This window comes from Hyalella azteca, unplaced genomic scaffold (assembly GCF_000764305.2).
Source record: "Hyalella azteca isolate HAZT.00-mixed unplaced genomic scaffold, Hazt_2.0.2 contig4083, whole genome shotgun sequence".
Classification (NCBI taxonomy): Eukaryota; Metazoa; Arthropoda; class Malacostraca; order Amphipoda; family Hyalellidae; genus Hyalella; species Hyalella azteca.
The window spans coordinates 34,720-53,601 of NW_025934309.1; the positions used below are offsets into that span (position 1 = coordinate 34,720).

The following is an 18,882-nucleotide window of genomic DNA, read 5'->3' on the forward strand; positions in this document are numbered from 1 at the left end:
TCAAAGTTGCTAAGCTGCTCGTTACCCCATTATCACGGGATTTTTCCATTGTTTTATCATTTTGTCGGAGTGGAATCGAAGTGTCCTCGTGAATTTGATTAGTTTCAAAAAATAATAAATTGTTAGAAATTAAAATTCTAAAATTTGTCATGCAGTACGGTATGACAGTTATAGAAAGCTCACAAATTCCAAATATAATTTCGACTAAGGTTCCATCCATCTTTACAACTGCTGTAGGCAGAATTTCATAGACCTATGCAAAACAGTCCGCTGAACCGAACTTACTAGTGTACAATTACAACAACAACAATTACAACTTACAACAATTACACTGCATGTGTAATTTGAAATTGGAATGCAAGCGGGTCTCGCCTTTTAAATTGCATTACCGCCAACAATTAATAAAATTATTAATAATCCCATCCCTGGAAATAGAGGAATTACGTATCTACCAAATGTGAACCTTACCATCAAGAAATGCTTAATACTTCAAATGCATGCGTTATAATTGAGCTTTGTGGGTAAAACATGAAATAATTGAAACCTATGATAGATGTGGAACGACTGAGAGATGAGGAGGCGAGGAAGAAGCACCGCGCAGCACTCATGAACAAGTTGGACTTAGCCAGGAACGAGAGCGACGACTTAATGGGGGTGTGATAACAGCAGAGAAATGCGTACATCAAATCGGCAAAAGTGGTGCTCTGCTAGGCTACAAGAAAGGGAAGAGTAAGCCATGGATCCGCTGCAACACTTGGAGACTGATCGATGAGAGAAGAATTAACAAGGCAAAGATTGAAAGTACCCGATCAGAAAGAATTAAAGACAATGAAAGAGGAACAGTGGGAAAGACAGGGAAGCGAAGAGGAGTGTGTGAGTAGAAAAAAGTGGATATCAGAGAAAGCAAAGCAAACACAGAACGCAACGGTGAACGCAAGTCTGAAAGAACTATACAGTAACCTGAAACTGCTGACGGGACAGGCAGTGCAGGCTGTAACACATGGAACTTGGCACGACGTGCAGCTACTAACAGAACCCAGTGTGTGAGTTATGTGCCTGCCTTGTGCGCCTTTTGGCGCAGAGTCAAATTAAAAGTTAAGGTACGGGGTGCAAGTACACTAGGCCCTAGTGTATTTACACCCCCCTAGTGACTAGGCGGTTGCTTGTAAATATTTTTGGAGAACAATGAGGACTTATTATTGCAGAAGGAATGTTTTGGATATGGTGTTCATCTGATACATAGAACCTTTGGTACTCATTTATATGGCACCAAGTTTGCTACCAGCGAATGTGTGACAATTTTTGGATGAATGTGAGCGAACGTTTGATACTGGGTAAAGGAACAGAATATTTTGCACTGGTTTATATAGAGTATTTTTGTTAGCCGGAATAGGGAAGAATGTTTGGTCTTGCGTCTTGGTGAATGGGGAGGAATGTATAATTTCTGATGAATTTTGAGCAATGGTGAATATGAAAGAAGGTCGAAGAATGTTTAGTTTTGGGCAATGTTAAAGAATAATGAGCGCTTGTGAATATTGAAGAATTCTTGGTTTGGGAAATGCTTGAGAATGCTGAATGCTGGTGATTGGTGAATGATGTAAAATGCTCAGCATTGGCGAATAATATGGAGGTTGTTCAATTTTGATCATTGTGAGAGAATGTTGAGTGCTGGTGAATGTTGTAGTATGCAGCATGTAGTATGCATACAATGTCGTCCTCGGCCATTGAGAGAAATCTTCAGTATGTATCTGGGGTCACCAGTAAAGCGTCTCACGTTGATTTTGGGAAAAATAAAGACACTTTTTTGGTCTCTGTATAGAACCTTGTTTGAATAACAGATAATCTCATGTTACACAAATACAAGTACATAGAAAAAGATTATAATCATTATAAATCAGTTCATCTATTTAACAGAGTAATTACTATGTGATTACAGAGGCAACACTTGGTACTTACTCTAATAAGAGGTTCCGGTGAAATGAATCTAAATACTAAAAGTTGGAATTAAGTTAACTACTACTGATGTATTCATCGAGGTGACGTTCATATAAAACAAAATCTAATTTTTACAATTTAAATCTAATTCTAAATTTCTAAATATTTTATTACCTCAATTCAAAATCCAGAATGAGACCGCTACACACTAAACTGCATATTTTAGTGGCTGCTCCTGCGACAGAGCATTATGCGGCCAGACTGGATGTTTGAAGCTCTGTTACACGTTCTGGACGGTGTAAATTGTTATAATTCGTTTGTTACAATTATTCGTCCGTTATCGCCATCATGTTATTTTATAATTTTAAGTCTTACTCTACAAATATTTTGTGAACCTCACCAGAATATCACATTGACCTGAAGGTATTCAATTTATCAACCTCCTTGTTTGTTTTACCGAAAGTACATTGTACAATGCCTGTCATCAGGCAGTGCGCCGCCATAACGATATCGAGCAGTAGTGCCATTGGACATTTAATGGAAGCTTGTATGCACTGAATGCAAAACCGAACGTTCATCTGTTGCTGTTTATTCCAATTACATATCGTTCAATCATATTATGATGAGAATCTGAAATTACCTCATGGAGCTACAGGCATTGATTTGTTTGCATTCACGTACTCTTTATCAAGTATTTTATCCTCTTGCATCCTATAATTATGTTTCCCTGCCTTCAAGCAGCCTCTGCTTCTTGAAAGAGTAAATTAAAAAATCAAGATTATCTTTGTACTATACGTAACGAATAACTATCTAAGTACCACTTCAGGTAAAAAAATTGATGAGTCAATTCAAGTTTTGTTAAATCGTGTGACTTTCCAAACGTACGCATGCACATACATCGACGCTATTTCACGGTCGGGAGATGGTCATGGTTCGCTCCAATACAAGCGTCTGACCAGGGCCATCAAGAGGTTGCCAGGCCAGCTATTCTATTCGGTTGTGTTTCGGTGATCCAGCCCATCGGTCAATTGACTCCCGAAGAACAGCTGAAAACAGTAGATGACAAATTCGTCTGATTCACCTCTAGACCGAGTGCAGTGACCCAATCCATCATCTAACAAGTATTCTAAAAGAGACAGGGTCTAAGACCCAAAGCCGAGCATATCGAAAATGGCGTGGCCCAAATGGGAATCTGAATTTCGACTGGATAGCGGTCAGACCTAAACAGATGACCATCAGCCACCGCAAGTGCCGGTTAGGGCTTATTTGCCTTCCCAGTTTGTCCGTAGGTCCAAACTCATCGCTTTAGGCAAGGTTACTCTGCGTGTGCTGGCATTTTGCGATAATATTCATCTTTTACTTATCTATACTATTCAATTGGTATAGACCAAATGAACGTTAATTTCATTCCCCCCATCCTATACAATATCGACGCATTTCCGCCTGGGGACAAAAAGTGGATAACTAAACCGCTTTTTAAAAAATAATTGATTGATACGCGCTCTCCTGCAACAATTAACGCAACCTGATATTAATTCATCAGATGAGTCAGGGGTCTTTTTATTGAACTACCTCATTCATCACATTGTGTCCGATAATCATATGAACACGCAAACATGAACAGATAAGGTGGGTTCGTTTTAAGTTCAGGAGCAAACTCGTCGTAAATCATTTGTGAATTTTTAAGAAAAAATTAAGATACGAGCTCGTAGCTTAGTTTTCTTTTTCCATTGTTTTGGAAAAGTTTACCCATGTTTAATTTTTGAAATGATTATACAAAAATATACCGACGATATAATGTTTTATTGGTGCGTGTAAGAAATATAGTGACCGATTATGCACTCACAGTAATTTATACAATGTGTAGATTACACCAAAAATGATTGAGTTATATCTTATATCTGTAGTTCAATAAATGAGTCATGGTAGCTTTGAATGCAAAACAACTTATTATCTTGAGTACTGAAAAGCAATCACAATTAACTTTGCACGTACCAAATTATATTTCAATATTGCCCCCAATTTCAGCACCTTCTCAGTAAAATTTGCCTATTGTTGTGAGCAACAATCTTATGATAAAATATAATGTAAATTCAACTTACGTTCTTTTCCGACTGATAATAATTGAAAATTTTCTTCATCACGGCCTAAAGGTCATTTTTTATCAATGAAGTTTAACACGTATGATGGTTATCTTGCTGAATTAGCGTTATCTGTGTTCAGTGGCTTCAACAGTCAGGAATAACCTCTCTAATCTAAATCTCCGTTACTCACTTTGAACCACGCTGTCAGTATGCAGTGTTCGTGAAAGCGTTGCACGCGATGTGCACACGTCTAAAAATCACGTTGTTTGTTTAACGCACTCGAAGTCAAAAAAGAGTATATTTTTCAAGTTTTCAACATGCCTGAAGCAAGTTCCCAGTTTTTAATTTTGAGTTGTGCAATATTTTTTCTATTAACGGTGAGTACCCTGATGCGTACGGCATTACTTAAACGCTCGTGATTTTATTGCATCGATTATTTAGAGCAATGACCCTGCTTAGCAACACTTCAAATTACCTTGCCAGCATTTAATTTTAGGTAAAAGACGAGGTACATTTAATAATTGATAACAGGGTTAGAATCAGCCAGGGCATAATTGATTTGTGTTCAATATTTAATTTCAAAGGCTCATATTGTAGCGCTAAATAGCAATCTGTGAATCCTGAAGGACTGTCGTGTCGAAATAATTTTGACTATTTTTTTTATTGCGTATTGACTATTTCTGACTATTGCGAAGAGAATATCATTGGGAGAAATAATGCAAGGTTGAACCACTCGGAAGTAGGTAAACTCTGCATTTCATTCCATCAGCAGCATGGAAGAATAATATATGAGGGTGTTTGTGAGCTTCTAATATGAAAATTCAGTTCTAAAAGGTCAATTAAAAAAATTGTATTTGACGTGGTCTCATGAAGCATGAGTTAAAATACTTGCTATATAATATCTGCAGAAAAAATGGAAAAAACTAAAAATAAATGTGTATAAGGTTGATTCTAAATAGTTCTTTGTATATGTATATTTCCACAGAGCTGCCAGGCTGACAAGAGGACGGAAGCTCAGATTAAAGAAGAATTCATTACAAACGTCACAATGCATTGCTCAGTAGATACATCTCTTTCCTGTGACAATTGGGGTGTCCCAGGTAATGTGATGTTTTATTCAATTGATTATAATAAAATCTAGGTTAATATTTAATTAATTTATTTCTTGGTTCATTGCTTCTTCGCATTTATTATTATCACACTTGATAAATATATTCATTGAAATTTTTATTGTTCACAAAATCATACATTTTATTACATTTATACAAATATAGTATCAGAACACATACTTTTAGCACACAGTGATACCATTTCATTGACTGAATTGCATTCGATATTGATATATAGAAACTTTCAATTCCCTTTGAAATTTGTTCATACAACTGGTGAAACTGATTTATGAATCAGCATTTTATAATTCATATTGACAAACTGTCATTTAAATCCTGTAAGATTTAGATGACGGCTTTTTCACCAACAATGACAATTTCCAGAATTAGCCCCATCCTCGACCATATTCCAACACATGGTATCCATGGACAAGAACAGGCAATGGTGCGGATACTACCAACGCAAAAGAAAAGGGATATCAGCCGAATACGAAATATCCAGCACTCTGAGTGCTCTCGAGTGTGTGAAAAAATATCTGCCTCACTGTTTGGAATATTCATCCAAATTCATCAAATTTATGACAGAATTCAAAGTTACGAAGGAAGCTGGTGGGTTTAAAATTAAAAAGTTCATACTCTTAGCCTTTTGGAACAATAGCAATGGAATGAGTTGAGTAGTGCGTGCAGCAAAGATATATCTAATGTACGGTATGTGAAATTTTCTCTGTTTTTATTTAGATTCCTAAAGAGAACTAAAATATTTCTAGGTAAAACACGTTTTTATGACCTAATACTGGGATAACTAACGTTACGCCAAGTTAGTTAACTGTGCATAGATTATTCATATAAATCCTTATAAACTTGAGCCTCATGTAAAATTTTTAAATTTTCCTGTATGACAGATTCTAAATTCGTGAGCGTTGATGATTTGAAAATTCTGAACATGTCCGAGTCGTCAGTGACTGTCACGTGGAACAAGCCAAATTCAAACGAAGTATTCGAAGGATACGCTGTGAGATACTCCGTCATTTCGGCTGACAATAATATCATACATGACGACATGAAAGAGACAACATCGTATGAAAATTACACAGTCACAGTAGAAGAAAATGTTTCCTCGAAAAACATTAGTATTTGCATCGCACCAGCTTTCAACTCTACTTCCAGAAATGAAAGCTGTCTGGAATTGTTATTCAATCCCGAGGGTGAGTGGAATATGTGTATTTCTTCTGTCAATTTATAACAGTGCTTGGAAATAAGTCTTTAATATTGTTATCGCACTGATGGAAAAAATGCGAATTAGCCCGAAATGAGATATCAGTCATGCAAGCTAGAAAACTAGAGTGAAGCGAAGAAAAATTCTAAAAAATGTTTTTTGCACAGTTCAGATCGCAGTTCAGTTTTACAGCTGTTGGTTGGATTTACAGTAAATTGGATTCAATACAATTCCATTGGATTCAAAAGAAATTTAATCAACTCGTATGGGTAAGAAAATTGGATTGCAACGCTAATAATAATTTCCGGTGGATTTTCAGAAAAATGTTTTGGACGAATGCCATTTCTCGCAGTACAGTCGTTGATAATAAATTCTCTTGACTGTCACGGAATAACATTGAACTGGAAAACACAGCCGGTGCCCCTCTGCAAGGTGACGCGATACCTCCTATCCTATTCCTCCACTCCCTTGGCACAAAGTGGACACTCACCACTGGAAGATGTGCAGCAAAACATCACAATTAACCCATCCAGTCATAGCTACACCATTAGTGACCCCCACAGCCTCAGCGTTTACAATGTTTGTGTTGTGGCCGAATATACTTCAGGGTTCAGTACCTCGACTTGTATCCAAAATACCACGGGTGATTTAGGTGAGAAAAATTAACTCAAATTATTTCCTGGTAAGACTAAGACTTACTAAAAATTCTGGTGGCATTTGGGCGGAGATTTTTAGCTTGAATGAACGTAGAATGTATGAACACTACACTTTCAATTTTATGTAAATTGCAGTATGTAGTATAATGCTTGCAACTTACGGTAAAACATATGCATAGGCCTTTGTATAAGACTCACATTGACTTAAAATTTCGCATTTTTTCTTAGCAGGATTTATTGCTTCGCATGAACTAGAGACGATATCAGCAGGCCAAAACTCCCTCACAATCAGCTGGACTCCTCCTGAGTGTCCGGATCGTGTAACACGCTACGGTATCAATGCTACGCTGCGTAATGCCACACAAAACGCCAGCATCCTCGCCTTCATGAATTCTTCTGACTGTTCTGACCCGCAGTCGGGAGTATCACAGGTTGCTGGTCGGAACACCAGCAGCCGATGCGTCTTCACCATACACAACCTTCAACCCGGTCAAGACTATCGCGTCGTGGTTACTGTAAAATATCGTTATTTTTCGTCACTTTCACTCATTGAACTGGAATACAGTTACTAAGTGAATGTAATGTGATATTTATGCTCTCACCGATTACGATTAAAGTTAAACCTGGTCAAGAATAGTATTGGATCATTGTATTGAGTGTGCTTATTTGAAAAATAACTGAACCATGTTGATATTTTAAGGTGTTTAATAATATATACATTCTTACATCAAATAATTTTTGGAATCCTATTACTTCTAAAAACTGAAATCTTGTTGCTAACTAGCTTCATAACTGAGTACTCGTTCCAGGATCTTCATTAAATTTACATTCAAAACGTTCATTCCACCAGAATATAATGGCAAGAATTTCCAATATACTGGCTATATAGGAAATTTCTATATAATATACTGGTAATCGAATTTTCTCATTAATTCAGTACCTGGAAAACTAACCTGCAAATATACCAAGCAGGCTTACACGAATGATACGAAAATTGGGACGGACATATCTGGTATTTTCTACACATTCGAATCAAGAGAGACGGAGGTTACTACGAGAAATCTCGTCAATGATAAAACCATACTACTGATAGTATCAGTGGGCTCTTGCATTGGTGGGCTATCCATAATCGCTTTGTGCATCTTTTATTGTCGTAAAAAAAGCCGCGTACAAACCTTGGACAGTGAAGAAGAAGGAAGAAGCATTGCCCCAAATGTGTAAGAAATTTTCCCTTTATTTTGATTACACTCGTTTAGAGCGTGATGTCAAAATATATGTCAATGTATCAAAATTTATTAATGTGTTTAGTCAAAATAATACCTATGGATACGATCAAAATGGCAATCAATCAAATCTTATTAGGGTTAATTAATGCGATTAATCAGGACTATTATGTAATGAATAATATGCGCCTCAAAAATCATTTTACATCGCTTATTTATATTTATATCTGAAAAAATATTGCTCTCAAATCAGCACAAGCACCCGCCGCCAAATGTACTGTAAAGAGCTAATGGAGAAAATGGACGAACGCAGACTTGAGGTAAGAAAAATAATTCAGTCTTATGATCTTACGCCAAGAAAGCGGCTTCCTTGTCCTACACTATATTCCCTTATATCGTGCAAGCTGGAACAGCTTTATTGCGCAGTTAAAAATTTTTAATAATTATCATTGACCAATGCTGCATCCGGCTTTTTGTTGCGTTTTCTTATAACCAATATAAATCTTCAGTACCGAAGGCAAAGTATGGTGAATAGAAGCACCTTATTCCGTTTTGGTGCTAATTGTGCCGTATCATCAAAATATTTTTTCCATAGTGATCGTTTCGATTTGTTTTTATATCTGAATTTGCAACGAGTATTGTATACTGTTATACGTGTAAATTAATATAATAATCATTTAAACTTATGCTTTCTAATACCGTTCTTGAGTTCAACTGTATCGTACAAAAACAATTCTCGGCTATAGGGTTATCCTAAAATAATGTATACCCAGGCGGCAATAGCTTATTAATCAGCAAGAGCTGAACTACTGGAACAGGTTGGAGCATTTGAGATGTAAACAAGAATTTTAATCACCTCGCAACCGTATGTGTGTTTTAAATCAACTCCGATTCGAGTAAGGGAAACTTGCAATAGTTTTTGACTTGAATTTCGTTTTCCAGAATATACTCGAACGGGAAACTTTATTCGAAGAATTCGCATTGCTTGATGAAAAGAGTCCTAAGAAATCAACTGCAAATGCACTGAAAGAAGAAAATGCTTCTTACAACCGCTCTGGAGTCCCATTACCATGTAAGTTGAATGACAAATGCGTTAAACAGCACCTGTTAGCACCTTCTTTATTAGTTTTATTTCAAGTTTACTTCATAACCAGCAAGATTCTCCTTTTCGGAGAATAGTATGCAGATAATTTTCCAGATTACATCGATAGTGCCTAATTGATTCCATGGTTGTTCGTGCTAAGAATGAGGACATTAATTAAGCTACAGAATTTTGCAAACGCAGAACTTTTTCCATAGCAAGCGCAAGGTTGAGTGACAGATTTGACTTGTTCACTGGAGGGTGGAGAGTAACTTCGACTTTTCGGAATTCGGTTTCACAATACCTAGTGCGGAAAAATTGTGAATCTTGAAAAAATATGTGTGCAAAATTGGAAACCTCTATGTTGATTCCCTCGTGATTCGAGGGTCGTTTGAAATTTTTAAAAATATGGGAAATGAAAAGTTTCCCAAAAATCCAGCTAGCATTTTTCACAATGTGAAAAATGCTAGCTGACATTGCAAAGGTCATAATGGGCAAAAATCATCAAAAAATGTCTTCAGAATATACCATGATCAAGTTTTGAAGTTCTACCTCATCGTCCTCATCATTAAAGAATCATAAATATTTTTTAACATGAGGTAAAGCATATACATGTTTAAATGTTTAAGAATTTTGCTCAAAATACTAATTGGGTTACTGTAGGGTCCTTATAGGTAGAAACTATTATTATATTAATTACATTAAACTTATTTCAATTTCACGTATATAATAGGAACTAGTACACGTGTTGATACCTTCGAGACGTAATCCATAGATGAAATTTTTGAGAATCAAGGCATCATAAGAAATATGTTGTTGAAAAAGTGCGTATACGTACGGGAAATAAAAGTTGCGTTCTCGTAATGAGAAGACGTAAAAATTACCTAGCTACGATTAAACATACATTACAGAGGAGTTAAAACGAAAAGTTCAATATATGAAGATACATTCATTTACTACAACAAACCTCTTACCCCTCACAACCACTGAATACATTTAGCGTGGTCATCCAGCATTTTTCTTAAGATGACTTGATTCTTCAAAATTTCATCTGTGATGTACGTCGAGAAGGTATCAACAGGTGGACAATTCTTCTCATATAGGTCAAGTAATTTGTAATTTATTACATTGATGGAGAATGGTCAGTAAATAGAATTCTGATTCCTTTTGGCTAAACAATTTTCATGCATTTTTAGTCATTTTTATTTTTTTAGTAAGTTTTAGTTATTTTTAGAGATGCCCTATGACCATGAGGATGATAATCTAGACCTTGAAAAATTAAAATATGTATAATAGAGAAGATATACTAAAGGTTTTTACCTAATGCGACCCTCATACTTTTAAAATTATCTTATGCTTTTTTATTGATGTGGTGGAGCTTCGAAACTTAAAGCATATCAACTAAATACGTTTTTATGATGATTTTGCCCAATAAGATCATTAAAAATGCTAGTTGGATTCTTGGGAAATTTTTCATATAGACAGAGGTGGGCAGTAGCGCGCTTCATGTAGCGGTAGCGGCGCTACATTTAAGCAATTGTAGCGGTAGCGGTAGCGCCCGCTACATATTAGAGTAGCGATACGAGGTTTTGCCGCTACAGCGCTACTGCTTCATTTATAGATAAAGCCTTTAGATTTTACTTAATAGTATTAAATATTATTTAAAAACCAGCATGATACATAAATAATATAAATAACAGAATAAAGCTGTACGAAAGCTTTCGGTGTAATGTTGTCAACCTCAGCCTGTTACTAGTGTCAACATGTTAGTTGTTACCAGAGGTGGGCAGTAGTGGTAGCGGTAGCGCCCTCTACATTTAGAGCATGTAGCGGTAGCGGTAGCGGCCGCTATATTTCAACGTAGCGCTGTCCAGCTCTGCATATAGATATGTGGATTTTAAATGTCCCTCGAATCATGAAGAAAACAACCTAGGGGCCTAAAATTTTGCATATACATCGTTTTTTTGCATATACACAACACTCCTGCGCACTATTGTGAAAACGAACTCCAAAAAGTTCGGTTTTACGCCGTTTTTTATACGCTCGATTCTAGACTGTCCAGTCTCCTTTAGCAATAAAATTTAGAATGAGCTGATATAGATTTGCACTATAATACATGCGGAGTGTAAGGTAAAATTCTATCGTCATCATATGTAGGTCTCGGGGACTGGCCCCTGAGGCCTCGGTGGCGAGGACAACTCGCTTACAAGGGCTGAAATGTATAAATCATAATTACTATCTTGGTAGGTAATGTCAGCACTTATCCTACGAAGAGAGAGAGAGAGAGCAGACGAAAAAAATAAATTATTTGTTGCTTTACCCTTCAAACTCGAAAAGAAAACAATTAATTGAAAACTTCGATTAGAGTTCCATTCTAATGAATGATTTAAAATAAGATCCAAACGTCTCCTGTATAATTCCGTTACTTCCTCCTTCTGGAGCTCCGGTGTTCACAGACTTGACGCTGTGGAATCAAAAATGCACAGAGTCGAATGCAGCTCATTATCAACAGTGAATGCAGTTAATAAACTAATTATTGTTCATCATAAAAATAACGCCCCAGATTGTATTATAATTTAAAATTCGACTTCCTGATTGCATGAAAAAATATATGTAAACGTCATTTTTGTGAACCAATAATTTTTATCCCATTCTTCACAGTTGACAGCAGCAGGGTAGTTCTACAAAGACAAACTTCAAATTTGAGATCAGACTACATCAACGCCAGCTACGTGACCGTAAATATCATTTAATATTACACCAATTTTTTGTATAGGTTACGGTTCACAAACGGTTTACATTACTACTACAAATGCAATTACTATTAGCAAATAAAATTTATTTATTTTTAGGAAACACTACAGCGAGAAACTTATAGAAGAGGGAAGTGATTAGTTAGAACTAGAATGTTACATATCCCCATGGATGTTTCAAACGATTCACTCTATACAAAATACTAAAATTAAAGGCAGCGCCGTTGGACAGAACATGTGGGCTGAGATTAGTCGAAGCAATTTATCAATCAGCATGGCTATATTATGTATACCAGACATTCTGACATCTCTTGTTTTGATAGATATAAGACATCACACTGGTTTTACAGAGCACCAAAGGTCCCAACCTGACGTTTATCGCTGCCCAGAGCCCCATGGATGAAACAGTTCTGAGTTTCTGGCAAATGATCTGGCAGCAGCGAGCTAAGATTGTCGTCATGATAGCGAGCTGGGAGGAACAGAACGAGGTACAATTGGACATTGAATTTTGCTAATTTGAAGTTTATGTACTTATTTCATCATATCTACAATTTGCTCGAGCGAAAAAAGTTGATCAATGAGTAAAGAAATATCGTAGGCATTAATTTTCGATTTCTTAATATTGTTCCTTAATTTGGTCACATTATTCAATGCGCAAATACATACTTTTTTTAATTTCGCACGTCGTCTCCATAGCCAATATATCAGATAATCTATTAAGTAATGCGCCGCCCAAGTAATGAATTAGCTGAATATAAGTAAAATAAAATAACTAAGGAATGTTTTATGCTGAAAATGTCATAAACGAAAGCATTCCGTTTTAACACTGAGTTGTTTTCACGCAGTAGACTTCACTATACACAATAATATTACAAAACTTGTATGAGTAGCGAGCATCAACCGACGTCCGAACCGACGAAGAACAGGACGTATACAACTGCCTAATATTCCTTTCTTCGAACCACCTCTAACTGCCCAGCATAGTATCAAGCCCGGGTTGTTGATAAACCCAGCACCCCAATAGGGAGTATAACGAGGGTTGTTTTGGTACCCCTGCCTATGAAATGTTGGTGTTTTGCTGAGCTCACGCAGTCGACGCATCTTGACTTACATGGCAATGCACGCGTGTTCATTTGCATTCTGCACCTTTCGCCATGAAGTTAGCACATGACGCACGCTTGTTCACGGAAAGGTATCGCTAGCGTCTTTACACAAACGCCAGGCATGCGTGTCGAAGATAACGCAATGCACGCGTGTTAGCTAAACACGCGCAATGGTCGCGCGTTGATGGACACTCATTACACGCTTAATGAAACTTGCGCAAACGATGGCGTGATCCTAAACATTTACTGCGAAATTTTGTCTGAAAAGTGTCGAAGCGGTTTGCGTGATGAATAAAGCGCTAAAAGCAAGATTATCAAAGATAACGGAACGCTCACACGTTGGCCTACACGCAATCCGTGAGTGTTGAAACGAATGTGTGTACAAATTATTGCGCCTGCTCTTGCTTCGTACAGGTTTCTGAATCAGGGGCTGGTCACCTTCGCGCCTTATTGAGTAGGGTGAGCATGCGGCTGTCTTCTGCAGATTCGGCCCCCTGGGTCATGTGACTCCTGGAAACGGCTCCTAATTAGTAGTCAAATACAGTAATTGGCCTATTCGCGTCTGATTTGCCTCTAGGGCGGCTAAGGAGAACCTACGGACCGACGGACTCTGTATATCGACTGGGTTGCATATTTCTTAATAAAAATTTTTCACATTTTTCGGTTTACCTATTCATTATGAGTCTACTTGATTGAATTTCCTAACCAACAAATTAACGACAATTTTAGGTCACTTTTTAGTTATTACACCAACTGGTTTCATTTATATACCAATTCATTCACCGGAGCAATTTATATGAAAATTTTCAAGGATTTATTGTATGTATTATGTGCATTTCGCCACACGTTGTTTTATTGTAATAACGAACTGTATATTTTATTAGATAGAACGATTCGACAAGTTCGTGACTCAGTATATATTCTATTCTTCTTTAGTGTAAGAAAAATACGTATTGATGTTAAGAAAAATTTGTCATATATAATTATTTTATATGATATATAAAATAATGAATAGAATTTTAATAATAGAATTTTTAACAGATCGTAAGCGCTTTGTACCTACCAACTTGTGAGGACCCGACGCTGGAATGCGGTCCATTCACCATAGAGTTGACGGAAGAAGTCAACATCGACGACGTTTGGTATGAGCGAACGCTGGCTGTGTCCGACGTGAGTGATTTAACATTGTTTGCTTGTTATACCTGTCACTAACGTGATCAAATAATTTGTAAAAATTCAAGAGTTGTATTTAACGCTATATTTTCAGATTTTTTTTTCGTCATATATATTCGTGGTGCAAAGAGCGTTTTAAGAACAGTTTCGTGATTGTTTCCTTTCGAATTAAATTTATTTCGGTAAAAATTAATTTTTTAAATATGGGAACTTGCCATCCTGTATCATATGCCTGTATTGAAATGGAGTTGATTAAAAGTTGTATTAATTAAAAGAGCCATTTAGGGACGAACGAGCCCCATTCGCAGTGCAGTGATTAGCGTCAAGCACTATATTCTCTCATATAACTATATAAATTTATGACTTGCCAAAAATAAGTATACCAAAGACAGAATAAGAGAGAAAACAGATCCGTAAGTGAAAGAATGAGAATTGAATTTAATTTATGTACAATTTTGTAGATGAATTCTATTCTCTTTAGGCGGTTTATAAAATGGTTCGTCATTATATTCACTATACGGATTTATTTTTCTGAGTTTAACTTTAAATGTTTCAATAAAATACAGTGAACAGTTTATCCAAACTTGGGTAAAAACCTGGGTTATACGCACGGTGTTTAATTTAGCATCAAAGGAAAACTTACTTTAATAAAATGAAATCAAGACCAAATCTGAAGTCATTTCTAATATCGTTTATCCGAATAAATTTTTCTTATTATTTTTAAAAACGCATGAATGTTTGTAGAACTAAAGCTTTTCCATGTGGTGTATCCCTCAAATTAATCACTTGGTTACAGGGGATCTTTTCGCTCCAACTACTGCATTACCAGTTTGTGGCTTGGCCGTCACAAGGTTCGAAGTTGCCTGACGCCGAGGTCTTCTGTCAGTTCCAGCACACCGTCAGGTTCAACACTAACGAAAATGAAAGCACTGTCGTGGTGCATTGCAAGTACGTAGTGCAGATGTGACGTGGTAGAGAATAAATGGAACACAGACCTTTCCATAATAAGCGAACTGAAAATTTCGTGTACCCTGCCGTCAAATCACTTCTTGAAGCTCGCATTCCAAGTTCCACACGGTAAAACCTGAATATAATAAAGAACTGATAAGCATATTGTTACGATGCCAGTATCCACTGAGCTTAACTATGACTATAAGCTATACGCAATAACCCACCAGGTTCGCCACTCATCCCGCTGTTTAACACTGATAGAAGAAAAGAAGCACTTTCAATCAGCGATAAATAACAACAATATGTGCATTGTCGTTATTTGTAAAATCGCAAATCCATAGTTCGGAGGTCACTCTGCATGAAAAGTTATAAGTTATTACTGACACTGGTAATACACAATGACACATGCCTAAAACAGGAAGAATTAAACAGACAAATAAATTTAAGGCACATAAATCTAAACACGTTGAACTTCACTCAAATGAATTCTATGTTATATAATTAAAGACAATAGCATTGGGCCTACTTCAGTATATCAGTTGATCGAGTAAACAGTATACACCTCTGTTCATTGTGGTGGTGCACAATGAATGATACAATGCCTACTATTTTGCACTTCAGGCTTAATCCGACAACAGCGCGCAGACTTCTAACTCATTTTGGTTATTATACATTAAATTAATAATAATCTATACATGGCATATATCCTCCCTCTACAGTATCTAGTAACAATGAATATGAATATCAATGAAATTAAGCACTAAAATTTATGGCATGAATTTATAATTATTTTAAGCTGTAATAATTTATACCATATGCTAAAGCAGAAGATGCCTCAAAATTGCGTCCTGATCGATGTTCGGTATCTGAGTTTCCAAATATTTTAATTAACATGAAATCATACGAATTTGAAAATAAAACACATTATCTCCATGTATCGAATTTACTACATCACTTCTTCATTAATTTTTCTATAGCCATCAACATTATATAGACAGCCCACCGTCTTCCCCTGAACCTTTAGTAGAGAATCCATTCATAAAAAACCTAATCTAAGTTGTTACTTCAGCTTTTCTCATATGCAGGGATACATCCTGTTCAATAATTTATATTCCAGTAACGGATCGGGAAGAACAGGGACGTTCCTGGCGCTCTGGAACGTGTTGCTGGCTGCTGAGACAAGGGAAGGACACCTGAGCGTGACAGACGTGGTGCGCGACATGAGGGAGTGTCGCAGCAACCTCGTCGAGAACAAGGTGCAGTGAAGGGGACCTTATTTATCTTGTTAAAGACTTTATTGAACAAAAATAGCTAGTGAAATATACTAAGGTCTAAACAATCTCTCTGGAAATTGAGGCGAATAAATAGAATGTATCCAACATGATTTGCATTATTTTTTCCATAATTTCGTCAAATATAAGAGAGCAATTCTTCCAATCAGAAACAATTCGTGTTCCTGCTCAACTGTTGCACCAGACGCCTGACAAGTCCAAGTGAGTGCAAATCATGTGAATGCGAATTTAAAGCTTGTTGTTGTAATCAGATTTTTCAAAATCATCGCAAGTACAGCGCCAAATACGCGAACAATGCGATGTCATTTTTGGTGTAATTATGTCATGTTACGAGTATCACGAGTATGGATATCATCTATACTCCAAGACATCGAGTATTATCCTTTATTTTTGTGTAAGTTTCATTTATTTATGTAAAATTCGAATAAAATTAACTAAATCGAATACAATAAATTAGAATAATCTGAAACTAAAATTATGCACTTAAGTCAATGTTGCCCTCTCCATCAACTTGTAAGGCCCATTCAGAAAATTCCCGAAAGTTTCAATTTATCTCAATACAATGTAATGTTGAAACCAAACATTTCAATTCGCTTCTGTTGAACTCGTAAATTAATGCATTACCAAAGGTTCTTCCATATAACGGAGAGAATTCTAAAGTTTTTTTTAGTCAGGTCTGAAATACATTGGCTTACCATTAACTTCTTGAAGATTGCTTTGAGAAGTCCGTCATCTATTCCTGTAATATTGAAAGAAATGTTTCAGACATACTTTTGTCACGCTCCCTTCCCGTGAAAATAAATACAACTTTAATAATTGAGAAAGAGATTTTATCCCGCGAGAAAGGATATTATGCATACCCTCAGATTTACAGATTTGCTAAAATAACAATTCTCCAGTTTGAAATCTAAACTCCTGCTAGTTGTAAAACCCCCTAATAAAGTAAATGCAACCATAAGATTTCAAACGCATTTTCAAATTACTCTCTAAATGCGCTTTAACTGCGGAATACTGGAGCAACATTTCATTTTAGAGACCATATAGATAGCAGGAGGGAGGAGACATATTGTCAGGTTTATAGGTACAAAATTCATGTGGTAAGACAGTGGGATTGACGTTCGTGGGATCACTAATCAAAAATATCTTGAAACATATCTCAAATTATTTTGTGTGCTAAATCAAGGAGAATAATCCTTGTCTCCGTTGTACAAATAGAAAGCTTGAATATTATGTCAAACTGATCATTGCTAATGAACAAATTTCAAATTCCTGAGGCTGGACATATAGTCTTATTTTCTGCCTTAGCTTTGGTCGCCAACGATGACCCCGGTTCTGAACTATCATCTTTGGATTCAGAACTCATCCAACTTGCCAGGATTGAACCTGATGGGAACTCGAGGCCTAACTCCTCATTGTCTGGTCAAATTATACGCTCCTGATTCTTCAATAATTACTTGGATTATTTATCGTCGCACCCATTCGAGATAGGACGACATTCACGTTGAACTCATTCATCTTTAATAATTAAATGATGAAAAATCTTTTAGCGCAGAATTCAAACAGCGGGACCCAATAATAATCGCAGAGATACTTTTTTATTTGGTTTCGAATGCAGAAACTATGACCATGATAACTATGCAATTAAAAAATGTCCAATCTAGCACTTAGTTCAATAGCAAATTCATAATTTTTTCAAGGGACGAAGATACTCAACAATTTATTTGCTGTAAACATATCGTAGAACAATATCTACTAAGCTCGGAACAACGACATCTTCTCATGCAAAAGCAATGATAATAATTTAACATGATTTGTACATGTAACATGCGTTGATAATATACCAAAGAAGTATATAGTTAATGATGAAACAAAAAATATCTATTAACTCCCTTACCGGCAAACAATAGGATGTTTACTTTCTAAGAGTGATTTCTTTTAGATTTTGTGATTGTCTTATAATTAGTTAACGGAAAATGAAACTAGTTTAAATAGTTTAGTATAAAATAAATATATGATAAATATATTGTCCTCATAATATAAGTTTTTCATTGTAAGTGTTATATAGCTAAACTGGACAGTGAAAAGTCATGCTGGCCCACTCTTTACAAGTAATAGACAATGGGAAAGCCATGGATACAATGCAAAGAATGTTTTTTACATATTGTTCATGTATAAAAGAATTCAGTTTTTTGGATCTACTTAAAATTTCTAACTCCTTCAGTTTATGAGTAACAAGGTAGTTGGAGATATCCTGAAACCACTTTTCATGTATTTCTTTAGTATTTTATATCAAAAAATTTTGATTC

At 36.1% G+C, this 18,882-nt stretch overlaps 1 protein-coding gene across 1 annotated transcript; it reads left to right on the forward strand.

Annotated features, from left to right (window-relative positions):
* Positions 1-6,132: 6,132 nt before the first annotated feature.
* On the forward strand, positions 6,133-18,468 carry LOC108664637 (receptor-type tyrosine-protein phosphatase O). The gene is made up of 13 exons (XM_047879874.1): positions 6,133-6,333; positions 6,664-6,996; positions 7,229-7,515; positions 7,973-8,217; positions 8,477-8,543; positions 9,166-9,295; positions 11,966-12,042; positions 12,408-12,545; positions 14,202-14,330; positions 15,130-15,281; positions 16,402-16,540; positions 16,726-16,777; positions 17,882-18,468. Exons 1-13 carry the CDS (start codon positions 6,189-6,191, stop codon positions 18,013-18,015), a joined length of 2,028 nt encoding a protein of 675 aa, XP_047735830.1. The 5' UTR covers positions 6,133-6,188; the 3' UTR covers positions 18,016-18,468.
* Positions 18,469-18,882: the final 414 nt, after the last annotated feature.

What these genes read in the sequence shown, in the direction of transcription:
- LOC108664637 (XM_047879874.1), top strand. Translation starts at nt 6,189, where the DNA reads ATGAAAGAGACAACATCGTATGAAAATTACACAGTCACAGTAGAAGAA. An exon ending in AAATACCACGGGTGATTTAG is followed by an intron (nt 6,997 to 7,228) that starts GTGAGAAAAATT and finishes ATTTTTTCTTAG; the next exon opens with CAGGATTTATTGCTTCGCAT. An exon ending in GAACGCTGGCTGTGTCCGAC is followed by an intron (nt 14,331 to 15,129) that starts GTGAGTGATTTA and finishes ACTTGGTTACAG; the next exon opens with GGGATCTTTTCGCTCCAACT.